At 37.0% G+C, this 20,632-nt stretch overlaps 1 protein-coding gene across 1 annotated transcript in view; it reads right to left on the reverse strand.

The window, feature by feature from the left end:
* LAMA1 (laminin, alpha 1) overlaps nt 1–18,764 on the reverse strand; it is a 177,285-nt gene extending 158,521 nt beyond the window's left edge. Inside the window, exons 1-3 of the mRNA XM_006891430.1 lie at nt 18,755–18,764; nt 15,734–15,904; nt 15,128–15,240 (exon numbers count right to left, since the gene is read on the reverse strand). Of these exons, the coding sequence (XP_006891492.1) occupies nt 15,128–15,240; nt 15,734–15,904; nt 18,755–18,764 (294 nt within the window). The remainder of the gene's footprint in view (nt 1–15,127; nt 15,241–15,733; nt 15,905–18,754) is intronic.
* Nucleotides 18,765–20,632: the final 1,868 nt, after the last annotated feature.

Raw genomic sequence — 20,632 nt, forward strand, 5'->3', positions numbered from 1 at the left:
TTATTGTGCAACTTTTATTCCGGACTCTTGTCATGTCAATAATACCTGATCATATGGTCCTTTTATATAGTTCTTTCCCTCGTCTGTTTCAGTACCGTGAACATTAATTATACCCTCTTATTTCCCCCAAACCCGTATCAGTCCTATTTACAACAGTAGCATTACACACTGTCTTTTTGTGACTGAGATATGTCACTCAGCATAACGTCCTCTACGGTCACCCATTTTGTATAATATTTCAAGAGTTCTTTGTTTTTCAGTGCTGCATTTGTTGAAGAGCCCGTGGGCTGTTTCCAACTCTTTCTATTGCAAACAAAACAGCAATAAACATGAGTGTCCATATATCTGCTTGGGTGGCAGTTCTAGTTTCTTTAGGGTATATTCCCAGTAGTGGAATTGTTAGGTCAAATGGTATTTCTATTTGCAACTTTTTGAGAAAGCACCATATCGTCTTTCATAATGGTTTTACACTCCACCAACAGTGAATAAGGATCTCAGTCACCACAACCTTTCCAACATTTGTTGTTTGCTGCTCTGTTCTTACTAGGATGAGATACTATCTCATAGTTGTATTGATTTGTATCTCTCTTAGAGCTAGGAATTTTGAACATTTCTTCATGTGCTTGTTCACCATCTGAATGTCTTCTTTGGTAAAGTGTCTGTTCATATCCTGTGCCCATTTTTCAAGTGGGTTGTTTATCTTTATCTTGTCGTGGCATTTGAGTGCTCTAGAAATTCTACATGTAAGTCCCTTATCAAATATGTCATTACCAACTATTTTTTCCCAGTCTGTGGTTTCCCTTTTTACCCTGTTGGAAGAGTCTTTGGATGTGCATAAGGATTTGATTCTTAGAAGGTCCCATTCATCTATTTTATCCTCTTCTGGTTGTAGGTTTTCCAAAATGCTTGGAAGACTGTTCAAGTTGTAGATCAGAGCTTCCAGGGTTCTTCCATGCTTTTCTCTAATGAAGTTTATTGTCCTTGATTTTAGTTCTAGGTCCTTGATCCACTTTGAGTTGGCTTTTGTGTATGGTATCTACGAGGTGTGGGTCTTGTTTGAGTTTTTTGCAGATGGTTTCCCAATTTTGCCAACATCGTTTGTTAAAAAGGCTGTCATTTCCCCATTTAACTTAGTTCATCTCGTCAAAAATCAGTTGACCATATGTAGATGGGCTGATTTCTGGGTTCTCAACTCTATTCCAGTGATCTATGTGTCTGTCGTTGTACCAATACCATGCTTTCTTGACCACCAGGGCACTATAGTAAAATTTGAAATCAGGAAGTGAGATGCCTTCTATCATGTTTCTCTTTTTAAGGAGTGCTTTGCTTATTTGGGGGTCTCTTTCCACTTCAAATTAAATTGGAGATTGCCTTTTACATCCTGTTGAAGAATGGAATTGGTATTTGTTTTGGAATTGCATTGAACGGGTAGATTGACTTTGGTAAGATAGTAATTTTCACAATATTGAGTCTTCCTATCCATGAACAAGGGATATTCTTCCATTTCCCCCAGTCTCTTTTTGTTTCTTGTAGTAATGTTTTAGAATTTTCTTTATATAAGTCTTCTGTGTTTCTAGTTAGATTTACTCCCAAGTATTTAATCTTGTGATTAGCTATTGTTATGGGTATTGTTTATCTTTATTCCAGTTCTATATTTGCTTTGTTACTGTATAGAAATCCAATTGATTTTTGTATGTTGGTCTTATATCCTGCCACTTTGCTGAATTGGTTAACTGGTCCAGTAGTTTTCTTGCTGAATGTTTAGGGTTTTCTAAGTATGCTATCATATCATCTTCATCTAAAAATTTTACCTCCTTTTTGCCAATTTGGACACCTCTTATTTCCTTCTTTTTTTTATTGCTAATATTAAGACTTCTAATACAATATTGAATAGAAGAGGTGATAGAGAGCATCCTTGTCCCTCAAGGGGAATGCCTTCAAGTTTTCTCCTTTGAGAACAACATTGGCTTTAGGATTTGCACATATACTTTTCACTATGTTGAGAAAATTCTCTTCTATTACTATTTTGTTGTATGTTTTTTTTTTTATTTTGTTGTATGTTTTAATCAGGAAATAGTGTATTCTAAGATCTGTTCTGCATCAATTGACAGGATCATGTGGTTCTTGTTCTTTGCTTTGTTAATTTGAGGAATTGCACTGATTGCTTTTCTTATGTTGAACAATCCTTGCAAACCTGTTATGAATCCCAGTTGGTCATGGTGAATTTTTTTTAATGTATCATTGGATTCTATTGGCCCTTATTTATTCAGGATTTTTGCATCTATGTGCATGAGAGATATTGGCCTATAGTTTTCTATTTTGGTGGTATCTTTACCTGGCTTTGGTATCAAGGATATGTATGCTTCATAGAATGAGTCTGGTAGAAGTCCATCTTTCTCTGTTCTCTGAAATAGTTTATGCAGAATTGGTAACAGTTCTCTGAATGTTCGATAAAATTCACTTGTAAAATCATCTGGTCCAGGGCTTTTTTTGGCTTGAAGTTGCCTTATTACCTTTTTAATTTCTTCTTTTGTAATAGGTCTGTTCAGGTATTCAATTTCAGTTTGTTTTAATTTAGGTAAGGTGTGTTTTTCTAGATATTTTTCCACTTTTCCCCCAAGTTTTCATATTTATTTGAGTATAGTTTTTTCATAATATTCCATTGTTAACCTTTTTATATTAGATGGTTCCATTGTGGCATTGCCTGTTTCATCCCTTATTCAGATTATTTTGTGTCTTTTTCTTCTTTTCTTTTACTAGTTTTGCTAGTGGCTTGTCGATTTTATTGAACTTTTTGAAGAACCAATTCCTGGTTTTGTTGAAGGTTTCAGTTGTTTATCTGTTTTTTATTTCATTTATTTCTGTCCATATTTTTATAATTTTAGGTTTTTTGGAGGGTGTTGGGTTTTCTTGCAGTTCTTTTACAGTTTGTCGGAGATATTGGATTAGAGAGTCAACGGTAATTTTTTCCTGTCTTTTAATGTGTTCGCTTATTGCTATAAATTGACCGTTCAATTACTACTTGGCTGTTTCCCAGAGATTTTGGTAAGTGGTGTTTTCATTGTCATTTGTTTTAAGAAACTTCCTAATTTCATTTTTTTAATTTCTTCGACTTGATGGCACTTAACAACAACAAAAACAACAGTACCCTGTCATGTTCAAGCAAGATGTTATTTAGCTTCCAAAGATATGGTTTTTTTCTTCTTTATCCTCTTGTTATTAATTTCTAATTTTGTAGCATTGTGGTCTGAGAAGCTGTTTTGTGTTATTTCTATGCTTTTGAATTTATTGACGCTTGCCTTGTGCCCTAAAATGTGATCTATCCTGGAGAATTTTCCATGCACACTGGAGAAAGTATACTGTGCTTTTTTTTTTTTATTCATTAGCCTATAAATATCTATTCGATAGAGTTGATTTATTTTGTGCTCTAATTCTTCAGCATCTCTGTTGTGTTTTTTTTTCTATGTAAGTTCTATCTTCTTGAGAGTGGTGTATTGAAAGCCTCCAAATACTATAGTAGTGTTGTATTTCCTTTTTCAGTTTTGTTAATGTTTGTTTTATATATTTTGCAGGTCTTTCTTTTGATGCATAGATATTTATTATTGTTATATCTTCTTGTTCTATTGATACCTTAATCATTATATAGTGACCTTCCTTGTCCTTTATGATGGTTTTGCATTGAAATCTATTTTATCAGAAATAAATATTGCCAATCCTGCTTTTTTCCTAGTTGCCATTTGCTTGGTATATTTTTCCCACCCTTTTAATTTTAGTCTTTCTTTATCTTCATTTTTCAGTTGTGTCTCTTATAGACAGCATATTGATAAATTTGGGGTTTTTTTATCTAATCTGTCACTCGTTTTCTCTTCAGTGATGCATTTAAACAGTTCACATTCAGTGTGATTATTGAGAGGCAAGGTTTCATTGCTATCATTTTGTTGAGTTCTTTTTGGTGTTGTTGCTAGTTAGTTTGATCCATCCTGCTTTCTGTGGCACCTCTGTAAGAAGGACGTCTCTCAGTGTTTCCTGCAATGCTGGTCTTGTTTTTACACACCTCCCTTAGGTTCTGTTTTTCTGTTAATATCTTGATCTCTTCTTCATATTTGCTGGACAGTTTTGCTGGACATAATATTCTTGGTTGACAGTTGTGTTCTTTGAGTGTTCCATATATGTCATTCCATTGTCCTCTTGCTTGTATGGTTTCTGCTGAGAAATCAGCATTTAATCTTATCTGCTCTCCCTTTTTTCTTTCTCTTTGTTTCTCCCTTGCTGCTTTCAAAATTCTCTCCTTATCTTTGATTCTGGCGACTGTGATATGTCTTGGTGTTTTTACTTTGGAGTCTATTCTATATGGTGTTCTCTCAGCTTCTTGAATACATATTCTGTCATTCTTCATTATGCCTGGGAAATTTTCTTCTAGTAATTCTTCCTCAACTTTTCCAGTGCCTTTGCTTACTTCTTCCTGTTCTTGGATCCTGATTATACATATGTCATTTCTTTTGATGGTGTCCCACATTATTTTTAGGTTTTCTTCTTTTTCCTTCATTTTTGATTCTTTTTGTTCTAGCAGATCAGTGCGTGTCGATTCTATCTTCTGTCTCACTGGTTTTGTGTTCCATCTCTTCAACCCTGTTCATGTGACCCTATATCATATGAACAGTATATGAAACATGGTTCTTCATATTTTAGATTGTGATTTCTTGTTTTTCCAGAGTCTCTAATGCCTCTGAATTCTTTCTTTTGGATTTTTTTAAGCTACTCCTGGTTTTTGCTTGTGGTGTCCTGTTATGCTTCAAGTTTGTCTTTCACCCATTAAAAATATTCAATCATTGTTCTTTTAAATTTGTGTCAAAAGTTTCATCAGACATTCTGGCTTCAGGAAATCTACTGATACTGCGTCACTTTTTGGGGAGATGACATCTTGCTTTGGGCTTGTGTAGGAGCTGAAGGAGCCTGTTTCTTTGGAGACATTGCTGTGGTAGAGTTTTTTAATGTCTGAGGCAATAGCAGGTTTTTGATCTGAAGTCACTGCTCCAGAAGAGGGTAGGGCAGCTAGCCTGCCTAGGTTTCTCTCAGTTTGATAGAGAAAAGGCCTGTGGAAGCAGCATCCTCTGCCAGACAACTGCCACAGCTAGGGTAGCTCAAGGTGCTCTGGGCTAAAGGCAATTGACGGACTAGACTTAAGGAGATGCAAGGTGGGGCACAGAGATCTGATTGGAAAACCAGGAAGACTTGGTTTTCCATTCAGCCATGAGCTCCATCTGTCTCACTCCCTTCTGATTGAGTTTAAGGGGTCCCACGTGATCCAATCAAACAGTCGTGACCCTCCACAAAGTTCCTAATTCAAGTTCTAGTGTTCCTCCAGTGCAAGTTGGAAGTGGTATTCTGGGCTGTCTGCATTGAGACCAGAGTTCCAGGTGAAAGCTGACAACAATGGGGCTGGAGTTCTGGGCTGACACTCACTCAGATTCCAGATTTCTTGTTCATCCCAGTGTGTTGCAACATCAGCAGCTCCGCGACACATGTCTGACATCAGCAGGAAGACCCCCTGTGCATGTGTGGCTAGGCATAAAAAATTTTGTAAATTATATGTAAGCACTATACTAGAATATTAATATGTTGTTGTTGTGTACCAGTGAATCAGAACTGACACATAGCTGACCCTCCAGCAGGTTTTCAAAGACAGTTAATCACGCAGGAGGAAATTGCCCATCCTTCTGAGAATATGGCTTAAAAATTATAAGTTTTCTTTCACGAATAACAGTTCTAATTCATGAGTTTTAATTATATTAATTGTTTTAATAATTTCCATTAAAATGCTAATGCCACAAAAATTAAACACTTCAGAATATGAATTTATACACATTCTGCTAGAGGTACAGTATATGATTCAGAGTTGAAGCTCTTGAATCTTAGTGAACACTACTATCCTTTGAGAAAGTTACTTGAAATTTTTGCGTTTCAATTACATTATCTATACAAAGCTAGTAACAATAAGACCAGACTCATTAGGTGCTCGTGAGGGATCAATATTAGAATCGATGTATAGTACTTACTGAGCACAGTATCTGGCCCTGTATGTGTTAATGACAGCAGTAATATAGCATTGCTAAATAAATACAGAAACACCTTCAAAATAATAAATGAATGAATGAATGCCATGATACTAGTGGCTGCCTCTGGGTGAAAGAATTGCTAATTTTTCTGCCCTTTTACTACTTGTCTGTACCTTCTAATTTTCTACAAAGAAATCAGGAAATTACTTTCCTGATCACATATTGCCAACCCAAAGGCACGCAGATCAAAACCACATAGACCTCCATCTAATGGAAAAAGATGGGCAGTTTCCTCCCATGTGATGTATGTATGGTCTCTGAAAATCCCCTGGAGGGCTAGCTATGAGTCAGTTCGAACTCCACAGTACTCAATAACAATAATGAGGGGGAGGGGAAGACTATTGTTATACATCGCTGAATGATTTTGTTAAACTTAATTAGCTAACTCTAATGAGATCATATGATTTTTTTTTTATGATTCCCTGAGTGGTATTTAAGATCTTTGGGAATCTAAAGTAATTTATAAACTACTAATACAGGACCAATTGGCAGCATTATGATAGTTGGTGAAGAAATTGAGATTGTTAACAGCTTTAGTTTGCTTGGTTCCACAATCAACACCTCTTGGTTCCAGCAGCCAGAAAATTAAAAGACTAATTGCATTGGAAAAGCCTGTTGTCAGAGATCTCTCCAAAGAACCAAAGAGCAACAATGTCAATATGGAGACTAAGGTGTGCCTGATCCAGGCTATAGATTTTGGAATTACTTGCTATGCATCAGAAAGCTGGACAAAACCTAGATAGAAGAATTGATGCCTTAGAGCTGTGGTGCTGGAGAAGAGTATAGAAGAACAAATAGTTTCATCCTAGAGAGGGTGAAACCAGGGTGCTCCTTGGAGGCAAGGATTCTGAAGCTTTGTCTGACCTACTATGGACATGTTGCATGGAGGGATCATTTCTTAAAGAGCGACATCATGCATGGGAGGGTTGAGGGACACCTCAAGAGAGGAAGACCCTCGATGAGATGGATTGATTCAGTAACTGGGGTAATGGAGGTAGACGTGTCAGAGAAAATAAGATTGGCACAGGATAGAGCAGGGCTTAGAACTATTGTACATAGGGTCACTATGAGTCTCAGGTGACTCGAAAGCAGATAACAACAACAGCAATGGAAAAGAAAACATGTATTTATTTATTTATTTCTATTTTTATTTATTTACAAAGTTTGAATACATATATTTCACAAAAAAATCCTTCCCATTTCCTTGTCCTCACCCACCCATCAAATTGTGCACCCAACCCCACCCATCCTCACCCCTCTTTTCCACCCTCTCCCTCACCTTGTTCCCTAATAATTCATTCTACAATAAATGTTTTCTACAATCAAAACAACGATGAGATATCATTTCATCCCAGTAAGAAAAGCAAAATTTAACAGAACAGCAAGCAACAAATGCTGGCAAGGTTGTGGAAAACCTGGAACCTTTATACTCTGTTGGTGGAAGTGTAAAATGGTGCAACCACTGTGGAAAGCGGTGTAGCGCTTTTCTCAAAAAGTTGCAGATATAGATACTATTTGACCCAGCAATTCCACTACTGGGAATATACCCCAAAGAGACCATAACTGACATCCAAGCAGACATATGCACACCCATATTTATCGTGGCTTTGTTCACAATAGCAAGTAGTTGGAAACAACCTAAGTGCCCATCAACAAACAAATGGATAGAGAAGCTGTGGTATATTCACACAATGGAATACCACACTGCATTGAAAAACAAGGAACTCATGCAATATTATTCAAAATGGGTGACCCTGGAGGACATTATGCTGAGTGAAATATCTCAGTTACAAAAAGACAAATACTGCATAGTGCCACTGTTGTAGAATGGGACCCACACCAGGTTTGGGATGAGACTGAGAAAAACTGGATAAATTATGTATACTGTATTGAAACAAATGAGAGAGAGAACAGTTTAAAAGCAATAAATGATAGGGCATTAGGGTTATCACAAGAGTCCAGAATGAAGGTTGTATAGTGGAGTGTACTCAGGGCGGCGGGATTGTAAACCAATGAAGGCATTTTTCTTTTACTTTCAAGGAGAAGAGTGAACTGGAGGGGAGGGTTGGGATGGGAGAAAAGTGCAACAATAAATGAATGGAAATCCAAAATCTCTGTAAATGTTCATTAAGATTAATAAAGTTTAAAAAAATGTTTTATACAGTATTCATCCTTGTGGGACTGAGTTAGTTCCCTCAGCATAATGTTCTCCAGTCCCTCCCAAGTTAGGTAGTAATTTACAAAATCATTGCTCTTGAGCTCTGCATAGTATTCCATTTTATGAATGTACCACAACTTCTCAATCCATCTGTTTGTGATTGGACATCTGGGCTGTATCCCTGTTCTTGCAATGGTGAATAATTCTGCTAGAATGTTGGTGTACAAGTTTCTGTTTGAGCCTTAATTCTCATTTTCTTGGGGTATATACCAAGCAATAGAATAGCTGGATCCCATGGAATTTCTATGTTCAGCTTTTTGAAGAAGCACCAAACTGCCTGCCAGAGTGGTTTTACCATTGTACAATCCCACCAGCAATGTAAAAGAGTTCCTATCTCACCACATCCTCTTCAACACTTACTGCTTGCTGTCCTGTTAAACTTTCCCACTGCTACTGAAATGAGATGGTATCACATTGTGGTTTTGATTTGCATTTCTTATTGTCAGTGATTTGGAGCATTTCTTCATGTGTCTATTGGTCATTTAAATGTCGTTCTCTGTGAAAATTCTTCCTATATCATTTTCCCATTTTGTAATTGGGTTATCAAACTTTTTCTTATGGAGGCCCAGGAATATTCCGTAAACTTCCATTATGAGACTCTTGTCTGAGATGGTATTGCCAAATGCTTGTTTCCAGTCGGTAGGTTTTCTTTTCACCTTGTCAGATAAAGTTTTTGATGAACACACAGATTTAATCTTTAGAAGGTCCCATTGATCAATTTTATCCTCTTCAGATTGCACATTTCTGGCTGTATTTGGCAGTCTTCTCTTTATACCATATGCTAGGGCTTCTAAGCTTGATCTCAATTTGTCTCTTATGAACTTTATGGTTTGGGCCTTTACTCCCAAGTCTCTTATCCACCTTGAGGTGATTTTTGTATATGCTGTGAAATGTGGGTCTTGTTTCAACTTTCTGTAGGTTGTAGTCCAGTTTTTCCAGCACCATTTGTTGAAGAGGTTTTCATTTCCCCACTTGATAGGTTTTATTTCCTTGTCAAATATCAGTTGGCCATAGATAGCTGGGTCTGTTTCTGGGTTCTTAATTCTGTTCTGTTGATCTATGTACTGGTCATTGTTACCAGTACCATGCTGTTTGTGAAGAATTTGCCAGGTGCTCTAACACACTTCACTCTTTTTTCATTGTAAATATTATTCTTATATTTTAGAGTACACTTTAGCACATTGCATACCACCCTAATACTTTGCATACCACCTTAGCACTTTTACTCTGCATATCACCCTAGCACCCTTTAGACTAAATAATAGCTAAATAGTACAAGTTTCAGTACTTCCTCTGCCACTATGCTTCCTAAATTCACGATGTCGAGGTGTTGCCCGAATTTAGTCCCTCAGCTGAGTTCCAAGGACATCTAACCTATCACTATATTAATTCCACATTTTGTATTTTCATTTCAAAGTTAGTCTAAAAATGTTGTATGAGCAGGCTCAATTCATTGGGTTGACCACTGTATGATGACTTATCATTTGTGACTTCATTGGCCATGTCTGTGTTTTCATGTCATTGCACAGAACAAAGGCGATAACATTGGGGCCAGTTGCCAAGCTATTGTCCCTCACCTGAAATCCAAATTTTTCTAGTGTGCTTGATGAGGCAAAGCTTGAGGCTCTGCAGCCCTCATTTCTGTTGTCCAGTAGCTTCCTGTTCATTTCTGATAGGGAGTGCTACAGAGAGATTAGAAGACTAGAGGTAGGAGCGAAGGAAAGGCTAGCTCCTCTGCCATCTGATACTCAGTTTCTTTTGCTCCACAGTGGTCTTATCCCGTGGGTCAACAGAGGACTTTAGTGTCTCACTTTCTCAGCACTCCCCACATGATTTTCTTTACATCCCATAAATGAGGTGGTCTCCTTCCAAGTCCTTAGATACTAACAATCCCAACCCCACTCCTCTAATTCATCTTTCTCAGCTCTTACTGAGTATAACTACCTTGCTGTTTCTTTTTCCAGCTACTACCATTTAACCATTTTAAAAAATACTGAATATGATCCCATAAATAACCAGTATCGTTACTGTTTTCCTGTAGGACCTTGGTTGATATGACCTGTTTTTCTCAAACATTGACAAAGCTCTTATGTTCCTTTGATAAAACTCTATAAAGCTCTTGTTCTAAAATAAAATTGTCAAGACAATTTCAACTCAGAGTGACACAGGTATAACTGCTCATAGTGTTTTCTAGGCTAATAGTAAACTGCATAAAGTGTTGGGCTACTACTTGAAAGGTTGATGGTTCAATCTACCAGTTGCTTCTCAAGAAAATGACGGCAAATTTTTCCCCTTAAAGATTTGCAGCCTCAGAAACCCCGAGGATGGTCTTCATGAGTCTAAATTGATTCTAAGGCAGTGGAGCAGACAGTTTCTCCTGAGGAGCCACAGAGTAGGATCAAACCTACAACCTTTCACTTAGCAGTCAGGATACTTACAAGTTATGCTATCAGGGGTCTTTATTAAGCTTTATGAACATAGTTATAGTATTTAATTGTTTTTACTCTGATATTAAGACATTTCTATGGGTTTTTTTTTTGCTTTAGAAATGCAAACTTTGAATTTTACATTCTAAGGACTGAAACAAGTAGTGGAGAACTTATTCATTTTCATCTTTTAATCAAGATGATTGGAAGAGGAAGGAAATAATCTAAAGAGTGAAGACAGAAAAACATCTGTTTCCATTGCATTTATTTACTCAGCACCTATAATGTGTCAATACTTGGACATTAAAGATTTAACAAACACATCTCAGTAAATATATATGAGGCAGGGGAGAGGAAGGGGTGTATGAACATGAAAAAAGTAGAAGAAGAGCAAGAAAAAGAAGAGCTCCGTATATGTCTCCTGCATCTGCTGTAATATGTTCTCAATAACTTGCCTATTTAAAACAATACACTACGATTATCCTATAGTTCTGAAAACCAGAACTCCAAAATGGTATCACTTGGCTAAAACCAGTTATCAGAAGGATTATAATTCTTCCGGAGACTCTAAGAAAAAAATTTGCCTTTCTCAGCTGGTAGAGGACCTCTGCACTCCAAGGTTTAGGGCTTCTTCATCATAGAGTCCTTAATGTCTGACTGAGTCCTTTTCATATTACATTACTCTGACACTGTTTCCACTGCCATGTCTGCTTCTCCAGCTCTTCTGCTTTCCTTTTCTATTCTTTAAGGGGTCTCTCATTACATTAAGAGTGCAGTGGTAGTACAGTGGTTAAATACTTGACTACTCACCCAAAAGCTAGTGTTGGTATCTCTAACTCACCAGCTACTTCAGGAAAGAAAGGTGTGTACTTCTGGGATATTAGAGACTTCAAAACACTATAAGGAAGTTCTATTTTGACTCACAGGGGTCTATGACTCAGAATCAATTCAATGGTAATGGGTCCATTTTTTTTCTCCCTCATTTTAATAAACCAGGTGGGACGTTTACTTAATTGTATTCATGTAGAAACTATTCATGGACCAACAAGCTGTTGTTCAAAGACAACAAGGAAATAATGAAAAGTTTAAGATAAAGAAAACCGTGTCAGAGCCTATCTTTTCTTCATACCTTTTTAATCTGTATTTTGTTGTTGTTGATTGCCTTCAAGTCGAGCAAGACTCATAGCAACCCTATGAGCAAAAGGCCTAAAGTCTTTCTATAACTATTGACATTTATAAAAGTTCATAGAGTTTCAGGGGCATGTTGTTTAGGAAGTAGATGTTATACACTGAGCAAATAATCCAAGAAGATAGATTAGATGCAAAGGAATGAAATGTCAGGACTGTAGAAGCACATATTGACAACCTTTGTTAAGTAGATGACAATTTTGCTTGAAGAAAATGATAAACACTTTGAGCTCTACTGATAAAGAGTATAAGGTTTAATGTGTATTATTCCTCAACATAAAGGACACAAAAATCCTCATCATTGGACCAAAAAATATGGTTAAAGTAAATGGATACAGGATTGAATTTGTCTAGGATTTTATTTTGTTTGGAGTCACAATCAACATGGAAGCAACAGTAGTCAGGAAGTCAAAAGAAGTATTGCACTGGGCAAATCTGTTGCCAAGGACCCTTTTAAAGTGCAAAGACCAAGAATGTCCATTTAAAGACTCAAGTCTTTAAGGCTTAATCCAAACCACAGTATTTTCAATGCATGTGAACCCTGGATGATGGAGGCTTAGAGATTTAATGCCTTTGAAATGTAGACACTTGGTTAAAAAAAAAAAAGAAAAAAGAAATGTAGACACTTTAGTTACAAATGGGAGAAACTGAAAATAAAGAAATCCACTAGACCTTCCATAGAACAATGGGCACTCTCCTCCCATTCAAGTTACAGCCACATAATTCAGTGTATCACTGAATTCTATTGTAAAGGCAGTGAGCTAGAGTTGAGGCCCCCATCTTGCCTCTTCTTGCTTTTTTTGTGCTCTTATTTCTCAAAAGATTTATTCAATACACATACTATATTCATCCTCCTTAATTAACATAAAAGGGATAACCTCTTTGCATATAAGATTAAAATAAAAATCTTAGTTGCTAGAATTTACAATTTATCTTTTGAGGAGACATGACATAGACTATTTAAAGAGATTTAAGGAGCGTAATAACCAATGTAATGAATGAATGATCCTTTTAGATTTTGGTTTGGGGAAAAAAAATATCTTAGAAGACATTAGTGGGCAAAAGCTGAAATTTGGATGGTTGGCTAAATTCTTGTTAATAAATTACTATTAATTTTTTAAAATGTATTAATGGTATAGTCTCTCTCCATAACAAATATCCTTAGTTTCTGAAGATGCACCTTGGTAACATGCTATGATGACTTCAATTCACTTGAAAATTATACCGCAAGATGAAACAAATAAGAGCAAATGTTTAATAATTTCTGCAGTTTTGAGTTGACTATATGTTCTGTCCATTTTAGTGTGCTTTCCACATTTCTGTAGGTTCAGATATTCTATTTTTTTAGAAAAGCTTCATAAATAAAAAGGAGGAAAGTGCTCAATATAAGCACACAATTGCTGTTAAGTTGACTTTAGCTCATGGCAAAGACACATGTGCCAGAGTTGACGTTTTCTCTATAGGATTTTCAATGCCAGAATTTTTGTAAATAGATTGTCAGGAGTTCTTTACACGGTGCCTCTGGGTAGATTCAAACTTCCTACATTTTAGTTAGCAGTCAAATGCATTAACTATACCAAACAAACTATACTCTTTTTGTACATTTTGTACAACAGAAATCTTACAATGTGTGAAAGGTAAAGAGTATAATAATTCTTTTAAATAAGCTTATTTTAGAAGCATTCCCACCAACACTCCTAGAAATTATCTAGAGACATCTATCATTATGTATACATGCTTATTTATAAAACATGCCTTAAAGACCAAAAATGTGTACTTCTCTCTGGAATTCCTTCGGCAGATTCAGGCCAATGTGAAGCAAAATGTTTACCTGACTATAAAGTCTATTATGAGGAATTCTGGGCAGAGGATTGGTTTAAAGTTTATAAATAAAATATCCTCTTGTTAATTTCAACAACCTCACATAGTATCATATGTCCAATGATGAAAATGGTAATACTTTTTATCCCTACAAAAGCAAAACAAACTGAAGAGGTGACAGGAAACAAAGTGTCCTAAAGAAGCGTTCTTACCTCTGAGATGAAAAAAAGATCAAGACAGAAAAGGGATCTTTGCTGTTATGGGGATTTGCAAGTATCAAGGTATAAATTTATTATTTTCAAGATTTAAAACTATTGGAGGTATAGTTTTAGGTGAACCCAAATGTGGAAGATTGTCTCTTGCCTCTATGATTACTACCAAATTATCTGTCATTATATTATCAAAGGGCTTTTTGTACACTATTATCCTATCTTCAGATTAAAGTCTTGAACATATTTTTAACTGTCACTTATTCAAAGATTTATGAATATTCATCACTCAAGTCTCCAAAAGTATTATTTAAATCTTACAATTGACACTTCAATTATGTATCTATTTTATAACGGATGTAAATACTTCACATGAAATGGATCAAGAAAGATGAACCTGCAATTACGGGCTCAAGTCCAGCAGCAGTTGCTAGGGTGGCCCAGACCCAGGCAGTGTTTCTTTCATTGCACCCAGGGTTACTGTGAGCTGAAACCAAAGACAGCACCTCATAACAGCACAAAGGAGTCTGACAGAGAAAGTCATGCAACAGCTATTTTGAAGAACTCTAATTGGGGCTTGTGACTATAGCTTACACACCAACTCTCTATGGATCACAAGAGAATATTGAGGATCACACAGAATATTGTCTGCTATCACACTGGAAGAAGAGACAGCCCCCTCACCCTAGGCTGGAAGGCATCACCCAATGGTTACAACAGTTTACTTGATTAGACTAAATATCATGAAGATAGTTGATAACCAGGCACGGTTTAATGCTGTTATACACAAGGTCACCATGAATAGAAGACTCAGTAGCCGCTTATGACCAACTCAAGAGGCAGGGCTGCCCTGCAGTGTGTCTGTTGGCACTTTGCCAGTATGGTATCCTGAACGAATGAAGGTCTCTTACAGCATCTAAGATCATCAACCTAGAGATAAACAACTCCATTCATCTTCTCAAAGTCATTTAGGAATAAGAAATGTGGCAAGAAATGGCACCCCATACTACCTGTGTAAGCCGTTTGATTTAATCTAGTGGGAAAAAAAACAGTGACTTTAGATCAACATATAGAATAAACAAAAAGCAAGTAAAGGTTTTCCAAAAGCCACCACAAGGATGCCGTCCAGCAGCATGTGGTCTTACCTACCTGTCTCAAGTCCAGCGTGATAGTGACCCAATGGAACTCTCTCCCATTTTGTATACTGGGGCTCTGCCACCAATGGTTGGTGCCATCGATAGCATTGGATATCGGATGTCGTTCTGTTAAAAGAAAACAGATGCATGCAGCCTTCTCAGTTCTTGCTTTGATACTTCTAAAGGGTGAAGACTGTGGGAATAAATATCCTTTATATTTTCCCTTTTTTTAACTCATTGTTGCACATTTTCTTCCCCCCACCCCACTCTACAATGAATCCATTGTTCCAGATTGTTCTCATACATATAATTCATAATCATATATTCCTTTAAGATAGTTTTTCCCTTCATCTGTTCTAAAGCAGTGTTCATTATACAAAATAAATATTCTTGAATGTGAACGTAAAGGTCATGGTCTCCTAATAAAAGTCTGTAGGTCTCACATCTCAATTATAAACTGACTTCAGTATTTTTATGGAAGGAAACGATCTCATTTTCTCCCACAGAGGGGGTCATAAGTTTTAACTATTAGCATTTTGATTAGTAGTTTGACACATAACTACTCCACCAATCTGGCCATTTCTGATAGGTACATTTGACTCGAAGCAACCTCACTTGCCTTTTGGATTAGCGCTGTTGTTGTCGCAGATTCTGCACTGAGGATTCCGCACTGGGCGGCTGGGCACGTGCTCCACCAGTTTACAAAACATCTCAGGCCCCTTCTCACCACACGTCGCATTGGTGCTGATGTGCGCATTGCTGGCAAGATTGAGAATGGCTGGAAAGAGGCCTGAAAGGGAAAATTTGCCAAAGCAGAAGAATAATTTGAATTTTTTACAGTGGGATTGTTGTTATTGTGTGCTGTGGAACCAACCCATAGCTGATACTCCAGTGGATTTTTAGAGGCAGTTAATCCCGTAAGGAGATTATCCATCCTTCTCCCACAGAGCAGCTGGTGGATTTGAACAACATGCCTTTGATTGCAATGCAACTTTTTCCCACTAGGCCACTGGAGCTCCCTAAAATTTTATCAGTGACTCAAAAATATATTGTGAGTTCAATTACTAAGTGAAGGACGCTTTGCACATAGTTGTATTTATGGTATATTTTATTCATATGACATTCTAAAACAAGCAAGAGGAAGAAATCACAGCTATGGTTCAACAGGTTAGGAATTAACTATAAAGGGACATGAGAGAACTTTCTAAGGGTAAATGTTCTATATCTTAATAAAGGTTTGGATGACACACACATCACAGTCGTCAAACAGCTTGGAATGGGCTCATACAGATTGGTATACTTCACTGTATGTAAACATTACTTTCAAAAAAGAATTAAAGGATGGTTTGACACAGCTCTGGTACAGACCTGATCTGGTACATCATCCTTTGGGCCCTCTACTAGGAAAGAAGAATAGATATCTGTATCTGCTTCATGATAAGTAATTGTGACTGTGCTGGGTTTTTTTCAGAGTTAGTTTTTTAATGATGCTATTCTAGAATGTTTGCTTTTCAGATGATGACTGAGAAATTTCTTAAAAGAAAAATGGTGCCAAATACCTCAATAGTAACAGAACTTTGCTGTTTTCTGAGCTTTTGTTTTGTCTTTTTTTTTTTTTTAGTAGCGTGTGCTGGATGTCTCTATTTTTGTTCCAATAACTGCAGAACCATTGATGAATAACACACTATAATTGATGTGTTACTGGTTTAGAAATGTTAAAACTTAATTCTTCCCCATTTATACAGGTGAAACACACTGTATTAAATATGTAAGGTTTTATCTGTATGGGTTTGATTACAGAAACAAAGTATTCTATTTTTTAAAAAAATAATAAACATATATTGATTCATATGCTGAAGATATATATGTGTAAAGTACTTCTTTTTTTCAATTCCCTTCAAAATTCATCCAAAACAGCTAGAGGCATTGTGTTTAAGTTTGCAGTGCAATTCTAAAGATGACTTCTCCAGAACTCCATAAACACTACTTTACAAAGTAGAGTTTCAGACTTAGCACAGAAAACAATGCCTTAATAGAATTATCTGTTCAAGTCAATAGGATAATTCAAGTTAATAGGTATTGAGCCTAACAATAAAAAATTGTTATTGAACATTTGTATGGACTCAAAGACATCAAGGATGATAAGGATGGTGCAGGACAGAGTTTAGATCTATTGTTCATAGGGTAGCTTTGAGTTGTACTCAACTCCATGGCACTTAACAACAACATGCCAGAAAACTGTTATTAATGTTAAAAGCATAACACAATTTAAATCACACCCTGGGATTTGCATATATATTTTGTATGTATTCTCTTTGGCAGTGATCTTTCCACGTGAACACAATTTTCTAATATTCAGGTGGGATTTTAAAAGCAATTAGTTGCACTGGAGGAGATTGCCCATTCATCTCCCGTGGAGCAGCTGGTGGTTTCGAACCATTCGCCTTCAGGATGCAGCACAGCTTCTCGGCACTAGGCCACAAGAGTTCCCTGGTTTTTTAAAGAGTAATGTTTTAACCAAAGTGCTAACGTAGAACTTTCCCCACTCCATATCACGGACATGCATTTCCAGTTACCGTAAAGCAGCTTGAACCATTCCCTTCACCCGCACTACTCAGTAAGTTCTAAGGCAACAATGAGCCGAAGGCAGGAAAGAAACCAAGGTCACAAAGCAGCCTGATTGACAATGCATTTCTCCATCAATAAATGCTTTACCAGTTCACTGTATAAATGCTCCCACTTGTCCTTTTCTCTCCTCTCCAACTGCCAGACATCAAAATCCCAGCACCATCCGCACCTCCCACACCCCCAGCCCCCACCCCAACACTCCCTACTCCTATTCTCCCCCCACCTCGAGCTCCCTCCCATCCATGGAAAGTTGCCAATACCCTGGGCTATAGGGGCCAGGAGGGATCCCGACTGCCCCTCCCTCTCTCTATGCCGGAATCTCTGCTCCTGTGTCACTCAGTAAAGAAGATCAAGACTCATGAACATGAACAACATAATTTGGATGCCTTTGAATTGTGGTCCTGGAAAAAGACTATTGAACACTCCCTGGACTGCCAGGAGAACAAATAGGTCTGTCTTGGAGACAGCGAAATCAAATTGCTCTTTTTAGGCAAGAATTTTGAACCTCTGTCTCACATACTTTGGGCACGTGGAGGGGCCAGAACTTGGAGAAGGGTATCAAGCTTGAAAGGGTGGAGAGACAGGCAGGAAAGGATGAGATGGACTGACGCTGTACTGGAGCAATGGGGATCCTGAGTCACTGAGACTGGCTCAGGATAGGGCAAGGTTCAGAGCTATTGTACATAGGGTCGCCGTTACTCGAGGGCAATTGGATGGCACATAACAACAACAACATCATCTTCATTTTAATAATCAACATCAGGTCTTAAAGAACTTCAATATTTCCTTACTGCAGGAATACTATATAAACACTTGCTGGAAAGAAAAATAACTTTGTTAGCATAGCTGTGCATAAAAATTATGTAAAAATATCCTACCTTTCACTAAAATAAAATATTTCTATTCAGATAACCCATTATGTATCCTGAATGGAAGTATAAGAGTATTTAGGGAAAATATTCATTAAAACGTGATGTCTGGTGGTTTAGTGGTATAGAGTTTCATTTCCAACCGAAAGGCATGCCGTTTAAATTCACCAGCGGCTATGCAGGGGAAGATGGGTAAACTCCTATGCAATTTACAGCCTCAGAAAGTCTGCCAGGAAGTCAGCTATGGGTCAGTTTTGAATCCACAATACATAACAACAACAGTGTTATTGTTGTTGTTATGTGCCATCGAGTCGCTTGCGACTCATAGCGACCCTATGTACAACAGCCCTAAACTCTGTTCTGTCCTGTGACAATTGCACTGTCTCTGACACTCCCATCCCGATTATCCCAGTCACTGAATCAACCCACCTCATAGAGGGACTTCCCCTCCTGCGCTGTCCCTCCACCCTCCCAAGCATGGTGTCCTTCTCCAAGGACCGGTCTCTCCTCACAACATGTCCAAAGTATGTTAGACGGAGTCTCAGAATCCTTGCCTCCAAGGAGCCACCCGGTTTAACCCTTTCCAGGACAAATCTGTTTGTTTTCCTAGCAGTCCATGGTATTCTCAATACTCTTCTCCAGCACCACAGCTCAAAGGCATCAATTCTCCTTCTATGCTCCTTGGTCATTGTCCAACTCTCTGATGCATAACAAGTGATTGCGAAGACCATGGCCTGTATCAAATAAACCTTAGTCTCCAGAGAGACACCATTGCTCTTCAGTACTTTGGAGAGGTCCCTAACCGCAGACTTTCCCACGGCAATGTCCCTTTTAATTTCCTGGCTACTGGTGCCAAGAGTGTTGACTGTGGAGCCAAGCAAACTAAAGCTGTGTACAATCTCAGTATTCACTAAAAACTAAAAGTTACATAAAGTTTAGTATCAAGACAAATTTAGTATCAAGGCATAAAATAATTATTTATAATTATAATTATCATTCACTTGCATATGTACATATCTGATCTAAAGAAAATGTACTTTAAAATAATTTTTAAGAAAATGTTCCTTAGGTTGTTGAATCAATGACTAATAAAATATTCCAAAAGAGAAATTATAATAGAGAATCAAATGGGAAAAGGGTAGCAAAGAAAATAACAAAAAGTTACGGTCATCAATTAACTACCAAGACAAAAAATTCACTTTATATATAAAAATCAAAACCAAAGCCAAAGTTGTTGTATGTTACAAACCTATGTGACATAGTTCTTCTATTACTTGGCTATGCACTTAAAAAAAATTGAACTATCAATGTTTGTTTGCTTTATAATTTTATTTATGGTCAAGGTAGCAATAGTTTTTAGCATTTCTTCCATTCAGGATATATAATGGAATCATATCCCTATAAGAATATTTAACCAGCAGCTGAAGATTAGAATGCCAAAATCTACTGAGCATGAAATAAATTCCTTCTCATTCACAAGCAGTTTTTCCTTTTAATCTCCTCTTCTTCATATCCTGAGTAAACGTGACCTACTTGAGCTCATTTCAGGATCCTATTAATCTACTGGAAAGTTCTCTTACTAATATTAGGTGAAAAACTGCCTCCAAACTGTTAGACCACAAAGCTACTTCACAGAAGTACCACAGTTTTCAGTTGAGAGACTTTCAAAGAGTTTAATAATTTCTTTTTAGGCGTCCCTGAGAATTTTTCTTTCCCCTAGCAGAAAATACTTTCCCAGTCGTAAAAAATAAAACATCAAAGATGTTGACAAGTCATGAATGAACCTTACTATAACAACTCTTTCATCAATATTTTTCACCTGATTCAGGACCAATAGCTTACATTCAATGTGCATGTGTATTTTTCCAAATTCTTTTTCTTTTTTTTCCTTAAAAAAAGATATTTTTGGATTAAGAAAATGTTTACGTAATTCATTCTTGGGAGCAAAATCTGACAAAATAATGATATATGATTTTTTACTAAAGTATTGGGATAATTTTCCCCAGGATGAAATGAAAATT

The sequence above is a fragment of the Elephantulus edwardii genome, unplaced genomic scaffold, assembly GCF_000299155.1.
Source record: "Elephantulus edwardii isolate Elephantulus edwardi_28Jun2011 unplaced genomic scaffold, EleEdw1.0 scaffold00097, whole genome shotgun sequence".
Lineage (NCBI taxonomy): Eukaryota > Metazoa > Chordata > Mammalia > Macroscelidea > Macroscelididae > Elephantulus > Elephantulus edwardii.